Genomic DNA, 23449 nt, shown 5'->3' on the forward strand with positions numbered 1-23449 from the left:
GGGCCCTCCTTGTGCCTGTGGGTCAGCAGCTTGGCTAGCAGGACAACGTACAATCTCTTCCACGGTCTAACGCAGGACATCGGGTTGTAAACTCCCTGATGGTACTTAAATTATTTCAATATCGATTTTAATATACTTTGTTTTATTTTTATGCTAGATATCGCGCTTGAATTAGTGTCAAACTTCAGCTCTGCCTACCATTAGTGTGGGCTCACTCCTTTTGGTGTATAGTGGCAGACTTTGACAATTGGATATTCTATCAGGCCCTTCACGTTTCTCGACATTTCCATGCTCAACGACACTGGTAGTATAGGATTATCCAGTAGCTCCCTGTCACTAAAAGCTCCATCCTTGGACAAGCTATAGCTAGAGCTAGAAGGATACGGTGCCGCTCTTCAACAAAGCGTCCACTGTGTTGTTGTTTCTATTTAGACTAGTTTTATTTCCTATTCGGGAAGTGTTTGCTCTGTTTGCCGCTGCTCTCTCCAAGCTATAAAACCCCCGCCCCTGCCCCCGCGCCTTTTCTTCAACATCCATCTTCAACATCTTCAACTAACTGCGTTTTCAGGCCTGCTTGATCAGTTTCCTTCTGCCGCCATAACTCCTACTCTGCTTCTTCCTGTGCGCGTTGTCTTCTCTGTCCACCTACGTGGCCGTGTTGGTGCCTTCTCTAATCTAGACTTGGCTAACTAGTTAACTAGTTACCCATTAGTTATCCACAGTGGGCAAGTCAGTTGAAGACCCATCTTCTCCTCTACTTCTTCTACGCCGGGATATTGGGCAAGGTAAGTTCCATGCTTCTCAATAGCCCTACGTTCTATCTAACAAGTGGCGCTGTGCGCTCCAGGTGGTCCTAAGAAGTTACTTGTCCTTAGCCGTCATGTCCACTGCTCCAATACCTCCAGCTGCTTACCCAGTATGTAGGACTGTGATCTCACCTCTCCAGTCCCTCTCCGTTTATTCCCTATAGCTACAAGGGTTGCCCTAACCAAAAGTAGTGGAACATACCAGGTCGTATCGCTGAGCTCAAGGCGATAATTAACAATCCTGAAACAAGCGATGAGCAGAAGATAAATGTGCAAGTAGCAATCAACCTCTACGGTGGGAAGATGCAGCCTATACCGCGCGTCTGCATCCAGGGTGGAAAGGTTATAAATCTTCAAAAGCTTGATTTCTCCCGCCCGTTCTGGATGGAGGTACTTTCACTTTATCATTCCCTGAAGCTGGTTTATCCCCTGTTCTCTGCTTACCCATTTTCCATCCAGGGCTATCTCCAACAACTCTCAGCACAGACTGCAATTCCCGCCACCGAGCCAGCGTCATAGTCTACGCCAGCTGAAGCCGTCCCTGAGACTATAAGCTCGGCATCAGCTGCAGTCCAGCATTAGAGAGGCCAGCTGGCTAACATTTCTGGACTTTCTTTTAGCATGGGGTTCAGCAATTTGCCCACCGTGTTGCGTATGATCTCTTCCCGGGCGGATCAGGACATCAGGTTCACATTTCGAGAATTCCAGTTAACATTTGTTTGACTCGAAATGCCTTTTATTAATACATCCTGTCCGGGCTGTTTAGATGCTTGCCCGAATGAGAGCAATTCCGGCCTTTTCATTGTCCCTTCCACTGTTCCTCGACATCACCATGCTCAATGATACAGGCAGCGATGCGTTGACAGTCTTCGACACAGACCTAATCGCGTTAGGCATCGCTCCAACGTACCTGGGTTTTGGGCCTCAAACTCAAGCTTGACAGCTAATGGGATTGTTTTACGGCAAGTTATCTACGTTGAGATCCAGCTACTTGATTCACAACGTAATCCTATTTCAGATTGGATTCTCGAGGAATCTGTCGTTGTTCCGTCAGCTGAAGGTAACACTAGGCTGTCCGGCAGAGGGATGAGGGATTGTCTGTATTTTGCAACAGCACCAGGTAACCAACAGCTATACGTGGCCGAAAAGAAGAATGGCATTGTACAGCAGCTTCCTGTTGTTTAATTGCCTTGAATCATTACTTTACCGGAATGATGACCATGATTCTATTTGATACACTTTATTAACTATTAACTACCGCTACAAATGAAGAGGCATCCCTTTGCTCTTGTGTCCCAAATAGTTGCCCTGCACCGCAACCAGCGAGATAGTTCTTCCTTCAGATACCATCAACATGCTTCTACAACGATGTAGGGTGTAAAAAGAAATATCACCAGAACAGTGAGATAGATATATATATACCATATTTAGAGCGAAAAAAAAAAGAACGGGGCCCTGCCGCGACTCGAACGCGGGGCCTCTCGCATCTTTGGTGTCCCAAAGCGAGAATCATACCACTAGACCACAAGGCCATTCTTGTCAGCAGAGAGACAGGGGGTTGCTCATAGTGATAAGCCATCAGAGTGCAGCAATATTTCTCCTGGTGTCTACCACTTATTACGTATCATTTGATCGATGTTAATGCCAGCTCGACAGCTCAACGTTTCACCTTTTTGTAGTTCAAAGAAAGAGACTACTTTTTTTTTCGTGTGCGAGATAGGAGAACCAAGGAAAATGTCTTAGTCAGATGAATAGCTGACGTTACACAGATCACGTTATGTGATAAAAGAATTGACCAATAAGACAGCAGTAACAAATAAGCTTAATCGTCATTAGTCTTGGCACTGGCTATATCGACGACGCCTTGCCCTGTGCGGGACATCTAAATATCTACTTCCAGGTCCAGCCCGGGCTCTCGAGGGACAAACGACAAAGGCACGATGGCGTCGAGATCTCAGGTCTCGTACGGGGACCGTGCAAAGACACACCCGAACCCCCTTGTGCGGCGGCTGTTCGAGATCGCAGAGCAGAAACAGTCCAACGTCGTCGTCTCCGCAGATGTCACCACCACGAGCGCATTGCTAGACCTGGCCGAGCGTGAGTCTTGATACTTTATGAAGAGAAGAAGGAGAAGAAGCAATAGCTGACAATAAGGACACAAGACAGGCCTCGGACCGCACATGGTCGTACTCAAGACACACATCGACATCATCACTGATTTCTCCCCGCAGACAGTCGAGGGCCTCAAGGCCGCCGCTCAGAAACACAACTTCCTCATCTTCGAGGACAGAAAGTTCGTCGATATAGGCCACACAGTCCAGATGCAGTACCATGGTGGCAGCCTACGCATCTCCGAATGGGCGCATATCGTCAACTGTGCCGTGCTAGCGGGGTCAGGCATTGTCGACGCTCTAGCGCAGATATCTTCCTCGGGCGTATTCCCTTACCCCGCTGGCGAGAGGGGACTGTTGATTCTCGCCGAGATGACTTCCAAGGGCTCATTGGCAACGGGCGAGTATACGAAGCTGTCGGTTGAGATGGCCAGGAGACATGCTGGGTTCGTCATGGGGTTCGTGGCTACGCGGTCCCTGGGCGATATCGAGACAGAGACTGAGCGCAAGGCCGATGAAGACTTTGTGCTATTCACCACGGGTGTCAATCTTGCCTCGAAGGGTGACCAGTTAGGCCAGCAGTATCAGACTCCCGAGTCGGCTGTGGGCAGAGGGGCGGACTTTATCATCTCGGGGAGAGGTATCTATGCTGCTCCTGACCCTGTGGAGGCCATAAAGCAGTACCAATCTGCCGGCTGGAGTGCATACCTCAAGCGTATATCCAGATAATTAAAACGAAAGAAAGAAAGGAAAAAGTTCATGCTTAAGATCCCACCAATAGCTTCATTTATACCTTATAACTAGAAAGAAAAGAAAGCAGAATATCATACATAATCGTAGGCTAGAATGGGGAAGCAGGAGCTTGCATCATGGGCAATGCGACGCCAAACACCGTCATGCCCCAGAGCGCCATCTGAGCGAACCAGAAGCCGCCACCGTACTTCCGTCCGGCTCCCGCAGCCTGCCCGGAGTAGACATATCCGTACAAGAACAGCACGCGCATCACCACCCATGTAGCTCCGATCAACGTCGTGGCGGCAGGATACTTGAGTCCAGCAACGAGAGTGAGCAGCATCGTCTGTGGTGCGTTCTCAAGGTAGTTCGTGTGGGCTCGCTGGGCGCAGTTGAACGCATCGGCTTTGGGCTGTGGGGGAGGCCAATTGGTTAGCAGTTGAATCAAGCTGCACAGTTGTACACACTTGCATTAAGGGAAGACTCACGTCGGCCTTGCATTGTTCGATAGTGGCATAGCTGTGAGGATAGGGGATGCCGGCAGCTCTGCGCTTGATGCCAGTGATGATGCCGTGGACGAAGCCGAGCACTGGGATGGCGCCGAGGGCGACGGCGATGATGTTGCTGGCGGGCAGATGTCAAGTTAGCTGTGCTCTCCCTGCGGGTGTCACGGCAGCCAACTCACCCGTAACCGTCTGGGACTGGGATCATCATCTTGAATCAATTGATTGGGATAGACTAAGATGGTGGTAGTTAGTGTAGTTGGTGAGGTTGCAGTTGTACAGTTGGTGTTATTCGTGTGTTGACGATAGTTAACCGGTATTTAACTAGTTATGACGCAACGTGAAGATGGAGATTCAACTACGAAGAGATTTAGATATTTATACAGCTCCGGATCCTCAGCTCATCCTCTAGGCTGCAGAGCATACGACATGGAAGCTTCGAGCTCTCCCTTCGCACTCCTTTCCCCTTTGCGCTGACGCGGAATCCGGGATGATTAGACCAACCGAGCCGGCGCAGCCATCCAGCCGAGCCTTCGGACGAAACAGCGGACGAAGCAGGGAAGGCCAGGGAGACGATCTGTTTATTTACATTTACATTGCTTGAGGACAGATTAGAGAAGAGAAGGGTATGTTATTGCAGCTACCTACAGCGACAGTTGAAAGCGACGTCTTTTTCATGGACCCTGGGAAAAGACCTGCTTGCTGACACTGCCGTACTTGGCCTGCCAGGCAAAGAAATACAGCAGCGCCCCCAGCGGCTGGCCGACAAGGCAGAAGCTGAGCCAGAAGACACAGTTGCCTATTATCTTCCCGGCCTGGCCGTTCATTTTCTCTAGGGGCACCGTGGCAGCTATCAGAGGGAGCTGCAGCATCATTCCGGCAAAGGCGACGCCTGTACAAGTTAGTACTCCAGCTGACTTGTATAGAGCCATAGACAGCCATGAACTTACCAATGATGTTATGCGTTGGAATCCCGACGAGCACCTCATGCAAGACGGCAGAGAAAGTGAAGACGACAAGACTGGCGGCAAACGGACTCCATCCTCGCCCAACAAGCGGGGAGAAGATATGTCGTTTCATGAAATGGTACACAGGTCGGTTCCAGGAGCGCCAGTACGAGCCTACGCTGGGGCTATTCCACCATTCGCTGTAGAACTCCCGGTCTCCAAACCGCATTACTTCTGCCAAAGCGTTCAGGAAGGACTGGAACAAGGCAAAGAATCCCGCTAGCCAGATCACCAGCGAGATGGTCGATAGCTTCATCATCCGCTCCAGGATAGACACCCAGTCCAACATGGCGACTTTGTCCAGCGAATTGCGCAGCACGGGAGCCGCATATTGCGCCGAAATAATCCAGATAAACACCCCCAGCCCAACGAGCTCCAGCACCCGCTTGGCTACAAACGACCACCGCACACGCTCGGTCCGCGGGTATACAGGCTGATACACCAGAGTCGGCGCCAGCCAGAAGTAAGACAGGTTTGATATCGTGACGTTGTGCGGGTACGGGCAAGACATGTATATCTCCGGCAGCCTGTTGTCCGGCGACGGGTTGAGCACCGCATGTCGAAGGTCCCGATTGGTAAACGCATACGAGCAGTTCTTCAGCCAGACGATGATAGCATGCAGCTGGCACACTGTCCCGATGCCCGGGTGATGTATATAGTAGTAGACCACATACGTAGTCACCAGGAGACACAGGCTGGCGTTGACCGTATGCGCAAACGCAACATACGCCCAGGTCGTCTGCAGCGCCGAAAGCTCCTTGCTCGTGCACGACGAGGCCTCGTCTCTCTTCACACGTCCAATCGTCCCCTTCACCAGCTGGGCGGCCAACAGCTCGATGAGGTACGCCACGAACAGGTGGCAGGGTACCAGGGCGTAGAGGACCGCGCCCAGCACCAGGTCCTGCTTGCGATAGTCATGGCAGCGGATGCAGATGAGGACGCCGTACTTCATGAAGTTCTCGACTACCAGCCGTAGGTTCATCACGATCAGCACGATGACCATCAGGTTCCTGAAGCCCAGGAAGCTGGGGGTCTTTTCGGTCTCGCGGCTTAGACATGATGGCTTCACCTCCGAGTGGTACGCCGCGACATGGCGGTACTTGCTGCGTAGCTTCTGGCCGGCCGAACGATGCTGATGCTGCTGATGATGCTGATTCTGCTTCTCCTTCTCATGTAGCGAGTTCCCGCGTCCGTTGAGCCCGATGTTGGTCTTTTCCCGGAGCGCTGCTGCGGTGCTGTGGCTGACCTCCGTCTCGGTCACGATCGCCATGTTCTCTTTGCTTTTCTTCAGATCGGATGTTTGAGGTGTGTATATAGCTGGTGATTCCGTCAAAGACGGGCCTGCAGATGTCTCTCGAGGGCCTTAAACCAGGCAGTTCTAAGCTCTGCGTCTCATCTGGGTGGTTTGCTGGCGTTTGTCTATGTATCAAAATGCCAAAACTGTGCGAAGGCGAAGCGGCGAGAATCAGAGACACGGAGTCTCACTAACTAGCTTTATATCACCGATAGCAGACAATGGGCCGATATTATATATACAAAGGGGAGGAGAGAAGAAGAGAATAAAGCGAGGAGTTGTTACGAGACAGTGAAAAGAACCCAGGCCGTCCTCTTCCAAGATTCGGATCTTCCCTCAACCTTGTCGCCCGCAAGTTGCTGCCCTTGGTCAGGTCTCTACAGAATTCTACATCGCACGGCAGAACAAGCCGCTTCACGAGCTTATATATCATACATACATACGCTGCTGACTGGACTAATACATGACTAGCTATATGACTAGACAGCGAGTCAGGCCTACTTGGCCACCGACAAAGGGGATCCTGTTGCTCCAGGACAGAACTTGCTGGCGGGGATGCTTCCTTGCTTCGCGGTTTCATCTCTGTAACCAGACGACCACGATAGAGCTGCGAGACCGGCGGGCTAGATCCTTCGCTGCTGGCCAGAGAGAGAGAAGACGTCGGGAAGCAGCCACAGAAGCCACTGCATCTCGTACGTGCTGCATGGGGAGAGCTTACTGGCGCCGTTTTGCCGGACAGGGGCTGCTCCCTGGCTCCACGGGTGCATAGGGAGTTACATGATACAGATGCAGGCAGCTAACAAGATATGACTACATGCAGGCTAAATGGCTCAAGAAGTGTTTTTTTTTTTTTTTTTTTTTTTTTTTTTAGATAGTCACAATACTAAGCCTCTGGTCCTGCATGTCGGCGGCTTATCCGTGGGTGGATAGTAAGAGATATTTTCGACACATCTACAAGCAAAGTGTAGCCTACTAGGAGAGCATATCGGGGGTATAAGAAAGAGAATCAAATTAGCTATTGACATGTCGTACTTGTACATGGTATACATCAAACAGTAAATGCCAAATGAATCAAATGGCAGAGTAAATGGTAGTTATCAAATGTGCCATCCAAATGCATAGTAACCAAGATAGATATCTGTCAACGACCAAGATGGGCTTTTCAGTCGAATAGTCCTGGAGCGCCTGGCAAGCCCCCAGATGGATTACCTTTAGAAGCCACCTCGTCAAAGGGGAAGCCGTATGCAAGTTGGAAAGCGTCTGCCCATCTTCTACGAAGCGTGTCCTTGGCCTCCTGGGCCATATGCCACGCAAAATGGCAAGCCGTATCGTAAGGCTCAGGTAGGTTTTGACCGTCGTAGCGGTAGTACTGAACAGCACAACCGTTAGTCCGGCTGTGTTCAGTAAAACACAAGGGGAGATACTTACGTCTCTAATTCCTCGGATGGACTGCCAGTATCGCGATGGCACGGGGTAGTCGTTGAGCTCGTCGAAACTGGTAGACTCGGCAAAATCCATCAGCTGTGAGACTGATATGTCCGCGTCCTCCTTTAGGTACAATTTCCTGATAAGTCGCAGTAGCATGTTTCTGATGTAGATGATTTCTGTGCGACTTAGGGAGGGGAGTGTGTCCATATCGTCCCTCTGTGTCTCGAAGGTTAGGTCCATGAAACGCATACTTGCTATCGGGTGAGATGCGGTACTTACGTGCCACGCTTCAGCTCTCTCAGCAGCTCGCTTCAACCGCCACTGTGAGATGTGTTAGCATGTCCGCCTTTCAAAGTAAGGCTTGAGAAAAAGGGGCTTCACTTACCTCAAAATGCCCCCCTGGACCGACGTCCGGGGTCGGACACTCCTGGAGATCCCATTTCGTTAATGGAAAGTCTGTATTACTACTGGTATTAGGCGCCACAGACGGGGAGCCGCCGGCTTGCCGGCAGTCTTCGTCTTCGTGGATAACAACGCTCATTTTAATATGAGGAAGTGCGTTCGGTTCGACAAGGCAGTATTATATCTTTGGATAGCAGAAGCAGAGCCGGAAACTGTGGTACTCGAAGTTGATAAGGGGAGGAAAGAGGACTGGAATGGACTCTTAGTAAGGAGCTCTTGATATAGGGGCTGGATGAGCCGGAACCATGGATCCCGGAAAGTCGATGATTCAATATGTTTCTATGCCATAGTCGTTGACGTAGGTAGCCGCGGAAAGGGAGCGCACGACATCAACAGAAAAGTATGTAGACGCCGGGTATTTGGAGTGGAGTTTACGGGTTTAACCCAAAAAGTCGATGATTCGATAGGCCGCAGCAATCATGTCCATTGTTCCTGCAGTGGTATCCTATGCATATGACCTTATATACATAGACAGAATACGCTCTATAGGGCTTTCCAGTATTTACTGTGGAACCCAGGCGTGCTTTCCGTATCGTTCTCCCGTGCAGTAGCGAAGTAAAGCTCTTTCATATAAGACTGGTTAAATAGAGCTTCTCCGATAGCAGCCATATAAAAATATACGTAGGCATCAAGAAACACCCTGGACATGCTTTCTGCTAGTTCATAGAGGCTTAAAACGACCCCAAGCCATCCATCTGATAGTTTCATCCATCAACCTGGCAGGACGTTTATGTCTTTACCCCAGGATACAGAATGGAGTGGCGGAAACAAACAGATACATGAGCCCCTGAAAGTTCGGGAGATGCCATCATCAACTGACGTTCCATCGAGGTAGGTGACAGAGAGAAAACACCGCCTAATTCTTAGCGCTCTTCTTGACAGGCCGGTTTGTTATGCCGTGCTTCTTCAACGTTCGGTATATAGTTGACTTCGAGATGTTATCCGGCATTCCACTGGCCAGCTCGCTGTACGAGATGCTTGGGTTGGAGCGGACGCGCGAGATGAGCATGCGGACGTCACGGTCAGACAGCTTCTTGGGTCTTCCCGAGCGCGGCTTCGACACTCCATCGACCCGCGAGCTCTCCTTCATGATGGTATTCTGCACCGTAGACACCGGGATGTCGAGCGCTGCGGAGATCTGTCGTAGAGATGCGCCCGCCATGCGCCGTCCAAGAATCAGGCCTCGCGTAAACGGCGTCAGCTCGGCGCGTTTCTTCTTCTCTCCCGGCTCGCCTGCCGCCTTCTCGTCCTTCTTGCTCTCTGCCATTGTGAATTGATGGCTGGTATTATCCCCGTCGCCCGCTCTCTGCTCGCTTCGTCTTCGTCCTCGCCGTCGTATTTTCTTCGTTTTTATGACGTTTTTTTTGGTTTCTTTTTTTACTTACTTTTTTTTTTTTTTGACGCGACGCGATTGTCACATGATAGATTATGTAAGTATCTTACATAATAGTTTAGTAATCAATACTTACATAATCATGCTTTGAAGCTAAAGTTGACGATGTTTGGATATTTTGATCGAGCGAGCAGACAAACAGCAGAAGAAGCGCTTTTCGGCCAGCTCTCCGCCGTTTCTTTTGCTGTGACGCCGTCTTTCTATTTGTCATGGCCTTCTTTGAAGAAGGGGGTGAAGCGGCCCTTGCGCCGCGGCCGGTTTTGGGCCCACGACGACCGAGTAGGTTGACTCCCAGGACCGCCGAGCTTATCAGGAACACGGCTTGCTAATTGAACGGTGTATAGGACCTGTCACGGATTATGGCTCGTCGCTGGTGCAATGGGTGCGGGTTCGGCAGCCTCGATACAAAGGATCTCCCAGACTGGAAGTAGAGCGGCCGAGTGCTAGCTATACCGTTGATGTTCGTCTGCCTTTCAACCTGTGAAGCTAGGGAGCTATATAACTTACCCTTGAATTACTCCGCCAGATGCTTCCTCCAGTGGCTACGATACACTCCGCTGCAAATACGATACCCGTTCGGCATCTACATCAATCCATTGGAAAATCGAAGAAGCCCATAACAGTCGTGAGATGGACGCCGGACGGTCGTCGTTTGCTCACGGGTGGTCATACGGGTGAATTCATGTTATGGAACGGCACAGCTTTCAATTTCGAAACTGTCATGGATGTATGGTAGTGCCAGTTTTATGCGTATAACGGCTGATGCTAACGGTGAAATACAGGCACACTATGACCAGTTCCAGGCTGGCGTGACATCGGCTGCCTGGTCACATAGCCACGACTGGCTTATATCAGGCGGACAAAAGGGTGATGTCAAGTATTGGAGACCAAACTTTAACAACGTCGAGACCGTCGATGATGCGCACCAAGAAGCGGTCAGGGATCTGACATGGTGTCCTAACGACTCAAAGTTTCTTTCAGCCTCGGATGATACGACACTGAAAATATTTGATTTCACTGCACGGACGTGCGAGATGGTCCTGACTGGACATGGATGGGACGTTAAGTCTTGCGATTGGCATCCAACAAAGGGTCTGCTGGTTTCAGGCTCCAAGGACCACCAAGTCAAGTTCTGGGATCCTCGTACAGGCCGGTGCTTGACCACCCTACATACCCATAAGAACACCGTCACTACCACAAAGTTTTCCCCAGTCAACACTAACTTGCTGGGAACATCCTCTCGCGACCAGACGGGCCGCGTGTTTGACCTGCGTATGATGCGGGACATCTGTATACTCAGAGGCCATGACAAACCCATTTCGTCTCTGGCCTGGCATCCAATGCACAGTACCATGATATCCACCGGCAGCGAAGATGGGTCCTTGTATCACTATCTACTTGACGAGCCTAATCTTCCTGCCGGGCAGATGCCTACTGTTGCTCCATACGGCACTACAGATCCCACCAACACTCCTGCTCAGGTAATATTCCCAGCACACAAGATTCAATATGCTCACGGGTCGACTATTTGGTCCCTTGACTGGCACCCGCTAGGCCATATCCTCGCTTCCGGATCCAAAGACAACTTCACCCGTTTCTGGTCGCGTGCCAGACCGGGGGAGATTAATTATCTCAAGGACCGATTCCACATCGGAGAAGAGGCTGCAGAAGCGCAAGGAACATGGAACCGTGGATTCGGACGGAAACAGATGCGCGAGGAAGAAGAACAGGAAGCACAGGCAGAAGATGAAAGCCGCATGGACCAAAGACAAGCTGCCGAGTCACAAATTCCTGGAATTCAAAACGCTGCTGCTGAAGGCCAAGGCATACCGGGTCTCCTTCCTGGCATTGGGGCATTACAGCCTCCACCTCCACCTCCACCAAATTCATCCGGGGCACCCCCAGCTCTTCCACAGATGGATCCCGGGCGATTAGCTGCCATGCTATCCCAAAGCGGCCTCCCTCCTCCACCTCCGCCGCCGGGCCAGGGTCAACAGCCTCCATTTCCACATGGCACACAGCCACCACCACCACCTTTCTTCTCCAACCCGAACATGCCGGGCAGCATACCGCCAAACATAGCTCACATGTTCCCTAACCCACAGTTCCCACCTCCCGGACTGCCACCCCAGAATTTCGGGCAGCAGGGTTATCCTCCTTCAGGGCTACCTGGGCTGTATGCTGGAGCGAACGAAAAGCCAAAGTGAATAATCATGGAAGACGTTATCTTCAAGCTTATATAAAGGCACACTGCGCCAAGTGTCAGCATATTGGCAAGCCAACCAACATACTACGGTTAAGGGCACCCCATACCTACGGCCAAGGAATTCATTCCTTAAAGGCTACCAATAGCCAGCGTAAGCGTTGACAGTTACATTGAATCAACCCTACGACGCCGCTGCTACCTCAACAGCATCCACATATGACACCACGACATGTCAGACCGGCTGAGATGTTACAACCTTAAGGAACTTCTTGCCTTTACCCAGTGCACAGGGAGCAATTTCTGCTGTTACGGTGCAAGCCACTGGTTACACGCCGGGTAATAGGGGTAGAGACAGCCGTCAAAATATATCCGCTATTCAACCATCCCAAGCCATTATTGATATATCACTTGACCTTCATATTCTCTTCTGACTCTGACAGTAAACTCCCCTGACTATCCTTTAATCCGACACCGTAACCAGCCACCCATAGCCACCTGTAATCTAGTAAACGTCGAACACAATTCGATTAATATAAAAATCTCAAAAAATGGCCCATCAGATGTATGTGCTGACTAAGCAATTCTACAAAGTGCAGAGTTGAAGCAGGAAAAAGAAGCACAAAAGCTCAAAATCAACGACAGAAACGCCGTCAAGATGGCGAGAGACGCAGAGATCTCGGTGAACGAGCGGGCGTTTATCCTCGAAGCTCTGCACAAGAATCTGCGGCTCGATGGGCGGCGGTTCGACCAGCTCCGGCCTGTCGAGCTGACCTTTGGCGATGAGCATGGTAACGTGAAGGTGCAGCTTGGGAAGACAGCGTGAGTAGACAGTCTTTAAATACTCTGTATACAGGCTGGAGACGTGTGCTAATCAGATATGTCGATAGGGTGCTGGTACGGATTTCCGCAGAGCTGACGACCCCGCGGCCTGAGCGCGATTGCGACGGGATATTTACTGTTGTGGTGGAATTGAACGACATGGCTCTACCGGGCTACGAGACCGGACGGTGCGTTTTGATATTGATGGCGTTGACTACGAAGAAATAAAAAAGCTAATGGATAGGGTGGTAGACCATCGGAGCTGGAGGTCAGTCTGTCCCGCACACTGGACAAGATCGTTCGGCGGTCCAATGCGCTCGACACGGAGTCTCTGTGTATTGCTAAGGGGAGGATATGCTGGAACATCCGGGCAGACATTCACATCCTGGACTGCGATGGAGGGTTGATTGACGCGAGCTGCCTGGCCATCATGGCCGGGCTGCTTCACTTCCGTCTGCCAGAATCTACGGTGCGAGATGGCGAGGTGACGGTCTTCACTACGGAGGAGAAGGTGCCTGTGCAGCTGAACCTGACCAAGATCCCGCTGTCAGTGACGTTCAATCTCTACGATGAAGGCAAGATCATGCTACTCGACGCCACAACGAGCGAGGAGGCAGTCAGTGAAGGGTCGTTGGTCGTTGCTCTTGACAAGACGGGGGAGATTGCGCTGTACTCGAAGCCTGACGGGGCGCCAGCGGACCCGGTGAATATGGTGAACTGCTCCACGCTTGCGCTGGAGAAGGTGAGGGAGCTGAACAAGCTGCTTGCTGCCCGGTTGGAGGAGGAAAAGCAGATTCGGGAGAAGAAACGGCCCACGGCAGGGCTCAGTGCTGCCCACGAGAGGTGACCGTGAAACAAACAACCAACAACCACACCTAACTCTGGCGCCTGTTCGACGATCCAGCAAAGTCTATTACGGCGCTGGACTATTTATTCACTGCTCCGTACACGCATGGACATATCATCAGCCCAATGCTCAGGACTTTTGTCTCCAGCGACGGAACATCCGGCTACGACCGACCAGCTCAGCCATGCCGCCGGCCCGCAGCAGCATCCCCATCCTTTAACGGCCGACTTCAAGCTCGCCTCGCCCGCCAGCGCGCAGCTGGATCTCGATCGATCCACGCTGTTTCGAGCTATTAATAGTCGGCCTCCAGCCAGGCTTCCCATATATATTTTTAACGACTTAACTAGTGTTAGTGAGATAAAGAACACACGCAGAATAAAGCAGCATAGACGCCTCCTAAGCGACGGGCCAGCCAGTAGCAGCACCAGTAACTCCCACACAGTCCGTAGGATGAGCGTAGACAGACGCCGGGCCTCCGTGTTTGCCTAAACGTCGCTTGGCCTGAAATCGCGCTGTGGCTGAAGTTGCTTCGCCTCGCAGAACGTACGAATCGATCTCCCTGACAGCGACAAGGGAAAAAAGCCCCCGAGTTTCACGCGCCAGCAGCAGCAGGGCGAAGGGTCACTGAGCAGAGCAGCCTGATCCCCAGCGTACGGCCTCCCTCGTCCCCGTCTTCAACTGCTTCATGTCCTTTTGCCCGCGAGTCGACGCCCTCCGCGGCTAACTAACGGCCTGATACTGACCGTCCTGTGCCTCTAGACGCCCCCTTGGAGCCCGCAACCACCACACGCCAGCAAAAGCCAGCTCGAAACCGCCCAGCAAGGAGACAAAGACGCCCGACCGGACCAGCAGGGACAGCGAGCGCCGGCCTCCTTCGATGAGCGAGCGTGGGCGTGTCTTCGCCTCTACCTCTCCGTGACCGGGTCGCGCAGGACAAGCGACATGGCCAGCGGCAGGCCTCCTGGAGGCCACGGCGACAACCTCCTCCAGCTCGACGACGCTCCCTCGCAGTACAGCTCCGGCCAGAGACCGCCGGTGGGCGACGACAGCCTGGTGCAGCAGTTCAACATTAACGACTCCGACCAGCCGTCGTCGCGGCCGTCGGTCTCCTACGATGACTTTGTCGGCGGCCAGGGGCGGCCCTCAGCGCACGGCGGCAACAACAACAGCAGCAGCAATAATAATAATAATATACACAGCGGTGGCCGCCACGGACAGCTCCAGGATGACGCCAGCAGGGCGTATGGGGGCGATGGCAGTGCTACGGGGATGTACACGCAGACCTCAGACCTGCACAACTACCAGCGGTATTCTGATCTAGACGACCTCGAGGATGACCGGACGTATGGATACTACAACGACGGAGACAGGTCTGACGGCGCCACTCCCATACGCGACGCCCGCGCAAGAGATAGAAACAGCATCATGGCCCTGGGCGGCGGCATCATGGGCAGAGCAAAGAACATGCTGGGAATCAAGCCCGAGTACTCTGAGATGGATCTGCCCTTGACTGAGGCCGGAGCTGCCTCTCGCAGGGTCGGCACCGCAGACACAGACGAGACGCCCCCTGGCAAGCCCAAGTCCAGCAAGTTCAAGTTTGGCTTTGGACGGCGAGAGCCTGATCCCTCGACCTTGGGGCCTCGCATCATCCTGCTCAACAATGCTCCCGCAAACGCTGCCCACAAATTCGTCGACAACCATATATCTACCGCCAAATACAACATCTTCACCTTCCTACCGAAATTCCTCTTCGAACAGTTCTCCAAATACGCCAACCTGTTTTTCCTCTTTACCGCCGTCCTCCAGCAGATCCCCAACATCTCGCCTACAAACAGATATACGACCATTGGCCCGCTCATCGTCGTGCTGATAGTCTCCGCCATCAAGGAATTGGTCGAAGACTACAAGCGGAAGAGCTCGGACAAGTCTCTCAATCACTCAAAGACAAAGGTGCTGCGTGGTTCAAACTTCGAACAGGTCAAATGGATAGACGTGGCGGTGGGAGATATCGTCCGGGTCGAGTCAGAGGAACCTTTCCCTGCAGACCTGGTCCTGCTTGCCAGCTCCGAACCCGAAGCACTCTGCTACATCGAAACAGCCAATCTGGACGGAGAGACCAACCTGAAGATCAAGCAGGGCATCCCCGAAACGGCTGATCTAGTAAGCGCTGGTCAGCTTAGCAGATTGACATCGAGGATCAAATCCGAACAGCCCAACAGCAGCCTCTACACCTACGAAGCTACCCTGACTCTGCAATCCGGCGGAGGTGAAAAGGAGCTCTCCCTTGCCCCCGACCAGCTGCTTCTTCGAGGAGCTACCCTGCGGAACACCCCCTGGATCCACGGCGTCGTCGTCTTCACCGGACACGAAACGAAGCTCATGAGAAATGCCACCGCAACCCCTATAAAACGAACAGCCGTCGAACACATGGTCAACCTGCAAATTCTCATGCTGGTTGGAATCCTCGTTGCTCTCAGCTTGATAAGTTCCATTGGCGATCTGGTTATCCGTACCACTGCTTCCAAGAACAAATCCTACCTCGACTACAGCAACGTCAACCTCGCTCAGCAGTTCTTCTCCGATATCTTCACCTACTGGGTCTTGTACTCCAACCTTGTCCCCATCTCGCTCTTTGTTACCATCGAAATCGTCAAGTATTACCACGCCTTTCTCATCAGCTCCGATCTCGATATCTACTATGAACCTACCGATACTCCGTCGAACTGTCGAACTTCCTCCCTTGTTGAAGAACTCGGCCAGATCGAGTACATCTTCTCGGACAAGACCGGTACCCTTACTTGCAACCAGATGGAGTTCAAACAGTGCTCCATTGGCGGTATCCAATATGCTGAGGTTGTGCCGGAAGACCGAAGAGCGGCTTATAATGACGACACAGAGACGGCCATGTATGACTTTAAACAGCTTAAGCAACACATAGATTCCCATCCAACAGGCGACGCAATCGTTCAATTCCTCACTCTACTCGCTACCTGCCATACTGTCATCCCTGAACGAAGTGACGACAAGCCGGGCGAAATCAAGTACCAGGCCGCTTCTCCAGATGAAGGTGCTCTTGTCGAGGGTGCCGTCATGCTAGGATACGAATTCACCAACCGAAAGCCAAGATACGTCAACATCTCTGCTCGAGGAGAAGAGCAAGAGTTCGAACTTCTGGCTGTCTGTGAATTCAACTCTACGAGAAAACGTATGTCGACAATCTTCAGATGTCCCGATGGCAAAATACGGATATACTGCAAGGGAGCCGATACAGTCATTCTCGAACGTCTCGGACAAGACAATCCCATCGTGGAAGCAACACTTCAGCATCTCGAAGAATACGCCTCCGAGGGTCTTCGAACCCTTTGTCTCGCAATGCGTGAAATCTCCGAAGAAGAGTTCCAGGAATGGTGGCAGGTCTTTAACAAAGCTTCTACCACCGTCAGCGGAAACAGGCAGGAGGAAGTAGACAAAGCAGCTGAGCTGATTGAGAAGGACTTCTTCCTCCTCGGTGCAACTGCAATTGAAGATCGACTCCAGGATGGCGTCCCAGACACCATCCATACCTTACAGCAAGCTGGTATCAAGATTTGGGTTTTGACCGGTGATCGACAGGAGACTGCCATAAACATCGGCATGAGTTGCAAGCTTATTTCGGAAGACATGACTTTACTCATTGTTAACGAGGAAGATGCCCCAAGTACCAGGGACAACTTGACGAAAAAGCTCGAACAAGTCAAAAGTCAAGCCAATTCAGCAGATGTCGAAACGCTAGCTCTTATTATTGATGGAAAATCACTTACCTACGCCCTTGAGAAGGAACTAGAGAAGACTTTCCTGGATCTCGCTGTCATGTGTAAGGCAGTTATTTGCTGGTAAGTTGATCTTTGCACTCCCATACAAGGCATACCCAAACTAACAATTTTAATAGCCGTGTCTCTCCCCTACAAAAGGCTCTTGTTGTTAAACTTGTAAAACGCCATCTCAAAGCCCTTTTGCTTGCCATCGGTGACGGTGCCAATGATGTCTCTATGATTCAAGCAGCACACGTTGGTGTTGGTATCAGCGGTATGGAAGGTCTTCAAGCAGCTCGAAGTGCCGATATTTCAATTGGCCAATTCCGATATCTTCGAAAACTACTTCTCGTTCATGGGTCTTGGAGTTATTCCCGCGTTAGCAAGACTATTCTGTATTCGTTCTACAAGAATATTGTTCTTTACATGACACAATTCTGGGTATGTCTTCATTCGCAATTACTACTAATCGTTAAATTTCTAACAACTTAATAGTACGCATTTGAAAACTCGTTCTCTGGACAAGTTATTTACGAATCTTGGACACTCTCTTTATATAACGTTTTATTCACTGTTCTCCCTCCCTTCGCCATGGGTATCTTTGACCAATTTATCTCTGCGAGACTCCTGGATCGATACCCCCAACTGTACCAGCTCGGCCAGAAAGGCACCTTTTTCAAGATGCACAGTTTCTGGTCCTGGGTTGGGAACGGCTTCTACCACTCCCTTGTTGCATATCTTCTTTCCCGACAAATCTTCAAAAACGACATGCCAACCAGTGACGGAACCACATCTGGACTCTGGGTATGGGGTACAGCTCTCTATACTGCTGTCCTAGCTACAGTTCTCGGCAAGGCAGCCTTGGTCACCAACGTCTGGACCAAGTACACCGTCATCGCTATTCCCGGCTCATTACTTGTCTGGCTCGGCTTCATTCCTGCATACGCATATGCTGCCCCCAGCATTGGATTCTCCTTCGAATACTACCAAATGATCCCACACCTCTACCCCCTTCCAACAGTCTGGATCATGGCAGTTCTCATCCCTTGCCTCTGTCTCGTTCGTGACTTTGCTTGGAAGTACGCCAAACGCATGTACTACCCACAAAGCTACCATCACGTCCAAGAGATACAGAAATACAACGTACAAGACTACAGACCACGTATGGAACAGTTCCAGAAGGCTATCCGGAAAGTCCGCCAGGTCCAGCGTATGCGCAAACAGAGAGGTTATGCCTTCAGTCAGGCCGATGAAGGTGGCCAGATGAGGGTTGTTAATGCTTATGATACGACGAGAAGCAGAGGACGATATGGAGAAATGGCAAGTTCACGGCCAATGACTTGAGCGTCTAGCTCCCGATATGTAGTATAATATTTTTGTCCATTTGTCTTTTCTTTTTCGCTATTATTCCCCTCTCCTTTTTTTTCCACTACTGCTACTGCTCTTTTTCCGCTTTTGTTCTTGACATGATTTCACTCTCCTTCTACGGAGGCAGTTTTTATACCCTCCCGTTCCCGTTTCCCCCTTATTCCCCCTGGATTTGGATCGATTTAGCCATCAGCTAGTCATTACTTGCTTGCTTGCTTTTGGTCCTCTTTCCTCGTTTGGTGCATTATTTCTAGATCGCCTTTTTGCCTGCTTTCGTCTGCTTGCTAGGAGAGACCGGTTCTTCTGTGCGGGGGATATTTGATTGCTTTATTAAATTATTTGCCTTTTTATGCCACTTCTTCATCGTCTCCATATGTACAAGCTATTACTTATTATTTAACCCATCTTCCGTTTATACATATCACAAAAACAAACCCTGGAGCTAGACGATTAGGTTTCTCTTTCTGTCCGTCTCATACCATATCCTCGTCCACTTGTTTCATCCTGACTATCACCGCCTCATTGGCAGTTCAATGGCATTTTGTGAAAATATAGTCAAGGAAAACCATTATTCTGGCTCTCGATCATCAATGGAGGAGAGCAACTGCTGCGCTCCATAGCACTCTTCGACGTGTTTTAAAAACTCGTCCCTCGGCCAGGCACGTAAGCCCCTCCCTCAAAGGGCCTGAGGAACCTGATATTCTTTCTGGCCCAAAAAACTCATATCGTATAATACCCGGTCTGATTCATATTGCAGATATTCCCACTTGCATCCTTTACATGAATGGCCGTATTCTAACGTGTTGTCGGGTCTCAGGTGTGGGAATCTTATTGCTTCCATGCCAATGAATTCACGGACCCCGTTCACATCGGGGCCCCCACCCAAACCAGAGTCGTCTGAATCCGGCCAATATGGCACGCGGCTGCATTCAGGCCAAGGTAAACTGGCTTTCTGGGCCTTTTCAATATATTCAGCTTGAACCCTGTCCTGTTCCTCCAACTTCATATCAGCCAGCTCCATCGCGGCATGACGGTGGAGGAGCTTCAGTCGTCGTTGTGATTTTTCTACCGCATATGTTTTATAAACGCCAGAAATTGTTTTGAACACCGTAAGCTCCTTGAGGTCATCCGTTTCGAGGCCATAGATTGACTGGGCCCTTGGAAAAGTAATCATACTGAGATATTTATGGCGCTCTTGACACTCGCCACAGCAACGCTCACCAGTTGGAAGGAATAAGAAGGAACCAAAGTTTCCACAGGTCATACAGGAGTTTTCCTTGAGAAACCAGCAGGTTGTGCCCAGTGTAGTAGCAAAGGAGTCGACACTTACCAAGTGCTTTGAGGGTATTGGGTATATATTTCATGAGTTCACGGTGTAGCGGTAGTGATTCAACCGCAGCTCTGCCTCGGTGAGACACGCGTAAAAGACGAGAGGGCGACCGTATGTCCAAATAACGTAGAATCATCCATAAAACCTCGAGAGATAGAGAGTCGAGGCGACCCAGAGATGATGTACTAGAATAGGTGAGGGCTGACAGTTTTGCCGGCTCGTCGATGGTGACCACAGGCCCCATTAAGTGCGCCGGGGGATTAGATAGATGCAATATTACATCTTCATCAGACAGATAAACTCGTAACTGATGCTGAGAAGAATCTGGGCCTCTTAAGTAGTAAGTCAAAGCATCTTAAACACCTTCAAATGGAAAAGAGCTAGTTAGTTACCTAACTAGCTTACAAGTTAACCAACCTACTAGGATTCATCCCTACCTAGTTAGTCTCTGAAAAAATCTCCAGCATTTTAACCAGTTATATATCAATATCACGCAGTCTTTGGCATCATAACGAGTACTAATATACGGAGTCAGGTAGTGGACGGGTGTTAACTTTGTTGAGAGGAAAGCTTAGCTTGTTAACTAAGTTTGGTTAGGCGAAGCTTCCCGCTTCCCGCTTCCCAGATCCACACGTGGTCTTAGCCTTCTCGAGGTTTTCAACTGCTCTAAAATAACAAGACAACCCACAAACAACATCAAGCTGTCCACTTCGCACGGAGTAACGGTACCAAAAGAGCATTTATCCTTATCACCTATTCAGAGTGGAACCTAATGGTCAAGTCATGCTCTGTTGCTTGTGTGGATTATACTTCAACTAGTCAACTACCGGTTACCCTTTGCACTGTTACTTCTCAAACGTCCTAATATCCATCTGTTGGCTAGCTTTCCTAGCTAGTTTCCAGTGGTTTTGACCTTGAGCCCATTTTAGATAACTCAGAAAGGTCTCAGCAGGGTTTTTTTTTTGCAGCTAGACTCGGTACTGCTCCGTTGTGACAACCAAGGAGGGGCGTATATTAAAAGACCCCAGGTTGGATGAGCTGTTATCTTCCTTAACTTCTAGAAGGCTATATCAATTGATACTTAATGATACCTGGACAGCTAAGTTTCTGGACGGAGGCTTATCGGGCGTTCTAAGGTTGTCTATCCTTTGCTGAGGGCAAAAATACCGTTGCAAGTCTGGGCCTTCAAGGCGTTGAGATAGCAATGGTCTACAAATATCCGTGGTCCTCCTGGATTTTCTGTCTCCAAATTAATGGGTACTCATTCTAGGGTATGAGAATATCCAATATTAGCTGACGCTAGTCTGCCTCGGCATAGGCTGCGTCAAATTATTAGCATTCTCCTCTGGAACGATGGCCAGTTTCCAGATACTTAAGAGTGGTGATTACTGTTGTGGAATTGTTCAGTGAAGCCAGTCGTCTTTTCACCTACCATCCTTCCTATCAAGATGAAGCAACCAATTTATGTTGGTTTCTCCATACCTCTCCTCCTACACTCAACTGAGCTATCACGACAATATTGTCTGTGGGCCAAATAACAAATGAGCCCTTTGTTGTTGTTCAAAGACCGCCAAAGTCTGCATTTTTGAGCCATCATATTGTTATAAGAACAAGATTTTGGCTGAAGGCGGTGCTCACGGAACTTGCAGCCAGAAATCTGAATATGACCCAAGTGTTTATCCAGGGTGGGGTGAGTAATGGGTAAGTTGGTCTCCTTGCATATGTAGCTATATGACTCACTGACCCGACATGGTGATGACGTAGTTGCAGAACCTCGCTGCGGGTGGTCGTCTGCAACGAAAGAGACCATCGGATCTACGAAGGTTAGAACATACAACGCTTCTGTGACACAATGGAACCTGAAGGAATTCCCATTTGTGGTTATACTCATATCAGTTTTGCCTTTCTTTACATTAACCCGGTAACATTCGCCGTCGAGCCCATGGTCAAGAATCAGGAAGACCTCTACTCCCGTGTTACTGCCTTGAAAAAGAAGGAAGCCGGGGCTCAAGGTCTGGGCCTCCATTGGTGGATCGGACTTCAATGACCCAAGTCTGACTTATCATACCTTTTTCATTGCTCGCATACTCGGGTCCGTATCGAATGACATTCATGGCGTCCTTATTGGCTTTCCTTGAACAACATGGGTTTGATGGTGTTGATTTGGATTGGTAAGTAACTGAAACTCTTCAATTTTCGCACATCAGGAAGAGCCGGAGAATGTACCAAAAGTGCCGGCAGGCTGTCATTCACCGAATTCGAGGCCATCTTGGCTGGTCCGCGCGGTAAGGCGAAGAAATTATACGACCTTGTGGCGGCAGTGGAAATCTTTACTTTTGACGACGACCAGTGGGTTAGCTATGACGACGCGAAGTCGTTCAAAGCGAAGATGGACTACGCCAATCCACATTGCATTGGCGGGTAAGTTGCTTACACCTTTGCTGGCTAACTTCTAGTGAATTTTCTCTCCCTGCTCCGGTAGGACATTGGTTTGGGCTGTGAGCCTTGATGGCGGTGGCACTGCTACTAGTATGTCCAGCCTCTGCGATATGTACAACGAAGTATCATACTCTTTGAAGACTAAAATTATATATATGCCCTAACAGGAACTACCACACTCTTCATTGAGGACTATGGGTCAAATGGTGGCAGCGGAGATATCTATATAGGACCGGACTTGTGGGCCAATTCAGCGCATGGTATCTCATGCGAGCCTCCTTACACTATGGTGCTACCACCATTTCCAATGGAGACCCCGGTGGCTGCGGCCTGGCCTCCGAACACAACAAATGTTTTATCCAGCTCCGCTGATCCGTTTATACTAAAACCACAGTCCTCAGCTTCCCACCTTTTACTATGATTGAAATACCCTTTGGCCTGTCACTCTTTTTGAATCCGGCAAATCAGAAATCTTCCCTCCCAGGCAGAGCATTGCTCCACCTCCTCTCATCATTGACACTTCCTGCGACTGAGGCAACTTTCCCCCCATCAAACCCCAGCCATGGTAAAACCATCACTCACCCACCAGGCGCAGGCCCTCCTTCCAGCTTAGCTACCATATATACGCCAGCAGCTGCCCAGGCCGGAATAGTTTCTGGAAATCGACGCGAGAGCCGTCGCCTGATCCGGATCCTAAGCCAGACCATAAGCCAGATCCTGAGGCTCATTTTCAAGTTAAACCTTTTCCTTATGTGCTGGCTATCGAGATCAGTGGCATTAGAGGCTGGGCGACAGACCGTGGTAAGTCTCTTGAAGAAAAAATGGAGAATTACGGCGGAGTGAGTTTCTGGAGTTGGAGTGAAGAAGAGTCGGGGGACAAGTCCGTATGCTTTAAGCTAACTCTTGTCATTGG

General features: G+C 50.3%; 13 protein-coding genes and 1 non-coding gene across 15 annotated transcripts; 9 read left to right on the top strand and 5 right to left on the bottom strand.

Annotated features, from left to right (window-relative positions):
* Nucleotides 1-880: 880 nt before the first annotated feature.
* TERG_03388 (uncharacterized protein) lies at nt 881-1325 on the top strand (the record flags this gene model as incomplete). The annotated part of the gene is made up of 2 exons (XM_047748076.1): nt 881-916; nt 999-1325. The coding sequence occupies 2 exons, from the start codon at nt 881-883 to the stop codon at nt 1323-1325; spliced, it is 363 nt and encodes a 120-aa protein (XP_047604050.1).
* A 313-nt stretch (nt 1326-1638) lies between these two features.
* TERG_11994 (uncharacterized protein) lies at nt 1639-1991 on the top strand (the record flags this gene model as incomplete). Its single annotated transcript, XM_047751020.1, is given in 2 exon segments — nt 1639-1694; nt 1700-1991. Coding segments are annotated over 2 exon segments (348 nt in total).
* A 265-nt stretch (nt 1992-2256) lies between these two features.
* On the bottom strand, nt 2257-2338 carry TERG_10529. Its single transcript has one exon. It is a non-coding gene; the product is annotated as a tRNA-Pro (tRNA).
* A 384-nt stretch (nt 2339-2722) lies between these two features.
* On the top strand, nt 2723-3646 carry TERG_03389 (orotidine 5'-phosphate decarboxylase; the record flags this gene model as incomplete). Its single annotated transcript, XM_003236296.2, has 2 exons — nt 2723-2903; nt 2973-3646. Exons 1-2 carry the CDS (start codon nt 2747-2749, stop codon nt 3644-3646), a joined length of 831 nt encoding a protein of 276 aa, XP_003236344.1. The 5' UTR covers nt 2723-2746.
* Nucleotides 3647-3758: 112 nt separating this feature from the next.
* Nucleotides 3759-4363, bottom strand: TERG_03390 (uncharacterized protein; the record flags this gene model as incomplete). Its single annotated transcript, XM_003236297.1, has 3 exons — nt 3759-4061; nt 4138-4273; nt 4335-4363. 3 exons carry the CDS (start codon nt 4361-4363, stop codon nt 3759-3761), a joined length of 468 nt encoding a protein of 155 aa, XP_003236345.1.
* A 463-nt stretch (nt 4364-4826) lies between these two features.
* TERG_03391 (uncharacterized protein) lies at nt 4827-7057 on the bottom strand (the record flags this gene model as incomplete). Its single annotated transcript, XM_003236298.2, has 2 exons — nt 5103-7057; nt 4827-5044 (listed from the first exon to the last, which is right to left on the bottom strand). The coding sequence occupies exons 1-2, from the start codon at nt 6427-6429 to the stop codon at nt 4827-4829; spliced, it is 1545 nt and encodes a 514-aa protein (XP_003236346.1). The 5' UTR covers nt 6430-7057.
* A 558-nt stretch (nt 7058-7615) lies between these two features.
* TERG_03392 (uncharacterized protein) lies at nt 7616-8422 on the bottom strand (the record flags this gene model as incomplete). Its single annotated transcript, XM_003236299.1, has 4 exons — nt 7616-7822; nt 7882-8097; nt 8161-8202; nt 8267-8422. 4 exons carry the CDS (start codon nt 8420-8422, stop codon nt 7616-7618), a joined length of 621 nt encoding a protein of 206 aa, XP_003236347.1.
* An 814-nt stretch (nt 8423-9236) lies between these two features.
* Nucleotides 9237-9620, top strand: TERG_11995 (uncharacterized protein; the record flags this gene model as incomplete). Its single annotated transcript, XM_047751021.1, has 1 exon — nt 9237-9620. The coding sequence occupies one exon, from the start codon at nt 9237-9239 to the stop codon at nt 9618-9620; it is 384 nt and encodes a 127-aa protein (XP_047605931.1).
* A 259-nt stretch (nt 9621-9879) lies between these two features.
* Nucleotides 9880-12576, top strand: TERG_03394 (polyadenylation factor subunit 2). Of its 2 annotated transcripts, XM_003236301.2 has the most exons (4): nt 9880-10015; nt 10081-10196; nt 10263-10463; nt 10519-12576. In XM_003236301.2, exons 1-4 carry the CDS (start codon nt 9946-9948, stop codon nt 11941-11943), a joined length of 1812 nt encoding a protein of 603 aa, XP_003236349.1. In that variant the 5' UTR covers nt 9880-9945; the 3' UTR covers nt 11944-12576. The 2 variants fall into 2 exon arrangements, with proteins under 2 accessions (XP_003236349.1, XP_047605932.1); XM_047749565.1 differs by having other exon boundaries at nt 10081-12576.
* Nucleotides 12577-12705: 129 nt separating this feature from the next.
* Nucleotides 12706-14104, top strand: TERG_03395 (uncharacterized protein). Its single transcript, XM_047748077.1, has one exon. It carries the CDS (start codon nt 13192-13194, stop codon nt 13606-13608), a length of 417 nt encoding a protein of 138 aa, XP_047604051.1. The 5' UTR covers nt 12706-13191; the 3' UTR covers nt 13609-14104.
* A 446-nt stretch (nt 14105-14550) lies between these two features.
* On the top strand, nt 14551-18743 carry TERG_03396 (uncharacterized protein; the record flags this gene model as incomplete). Its single annotated transcript, XM_003236303.1, has 3 exons — nt 14551-17480; nt 17537-17840; nt 17895-18743. 3 exons carry the CDS (start codon nt 14551-14553, stop codon nt 18741-18743), a joined length of 4083 nt encoding a protein of 1360 aa, XP_003236351.1.
* A 700-nt stretch (nt 18744-19443) lies between these two features.
* Nucleotides 19444-20341, bottom strand: TERG_03397 (uncharacterized protein; the record flags this gene model as incomplete). The annotated part of the gene is made up of 2 exons (XM_003236304.2): nt 19444-19924; nt 19989-20341. The coding sequence occupies 2 exons, from the start codon at nt 20339-20341 to the stop codon at nt 19444-19446; spliced, it is 834 nt and encodes a 277-aa protein (XP_003236352.2).
* Nucleotides 20342-21949: 1608 nt separating this feature from the next.
* On the top strand, nt 21950-22144 carry TERG_11996 (uncharacterized protein; the record flags this gene model as incomplete). Its single annotated transcript, XM_047751022.1, has 1 exon — nt 21950-22144. One exon carries the CDS (start codon nt 21950-21952, stop codon nt 22142-22144), a length of 195 nt encoding a protein of 64 aa, XP_047605933.1.
* A 65-nt stretch (nt 22145-22209) lies between these two features.
* Nucleotides 22210-22957, top strand: TERG_03398 (uncharacterized protein; the record flags this gene model as incomplete). The annotated part of the gene is made up of 4 exons (XM_003236305.1): nt 22210-22268; nt 22339-22518; nt 22580-22626; nt 22704-22957. The coding sequence occupies 4 exons, from the start codon at nt 22210-22212 to the stop codon at nt 22955-22957; spliced, it is 540 nt and encodes a 179-aa protein (XP_003236353.1).
* Nucleotides 22958-23449: the final 492 nt, after the last annotated feature.

Source organism: Trichophyton rubrum (assembly GCF_000151425.1).
Source record: "Trichophyton rubrum CBS 118892 genomic scaffold supercont2.3, whole genome shotgun sequence".
Taxonomy (NCBI): Eukaryota; Fungi; Ascomycota; class Eurotiomycetes; order Onygenales; family Arthrodermataceae; genus Trichophyton; species Trichophyton rubrum.

Bases quoted from the DNA above. Each gene is read 5' to 3' on its own strand.
- TERG_03394 (XM_003236301.2), top strand. From the start codon at position 9,946: ATGGCCTTCTTTGAAGAAGGGGGTGAAGCGGCCCTTGCGCCGCGGCCG. The intron at 10,016-10,080 runs GTAGGTTGACTC...AACGGTGTATAG, and splicing joins TTTGGGCCCACGACGACCGA to GACCTGTCACGGATTATGGC. The intron at 10,464-10,518 runs GTATGGTAGTGC...GGTGAAATACAG, and splicing joins ATTTCGAAACTGTCATGGAT to GCACACTATGACCAGTTCCA.
- TERG_03395 (XM_047748077.1), top strand. From the start codon at position 13,192: ATGGCCGGGCTGCTTCACTTCCGTCTGCCAGAATCTACGGTGCGAGAT.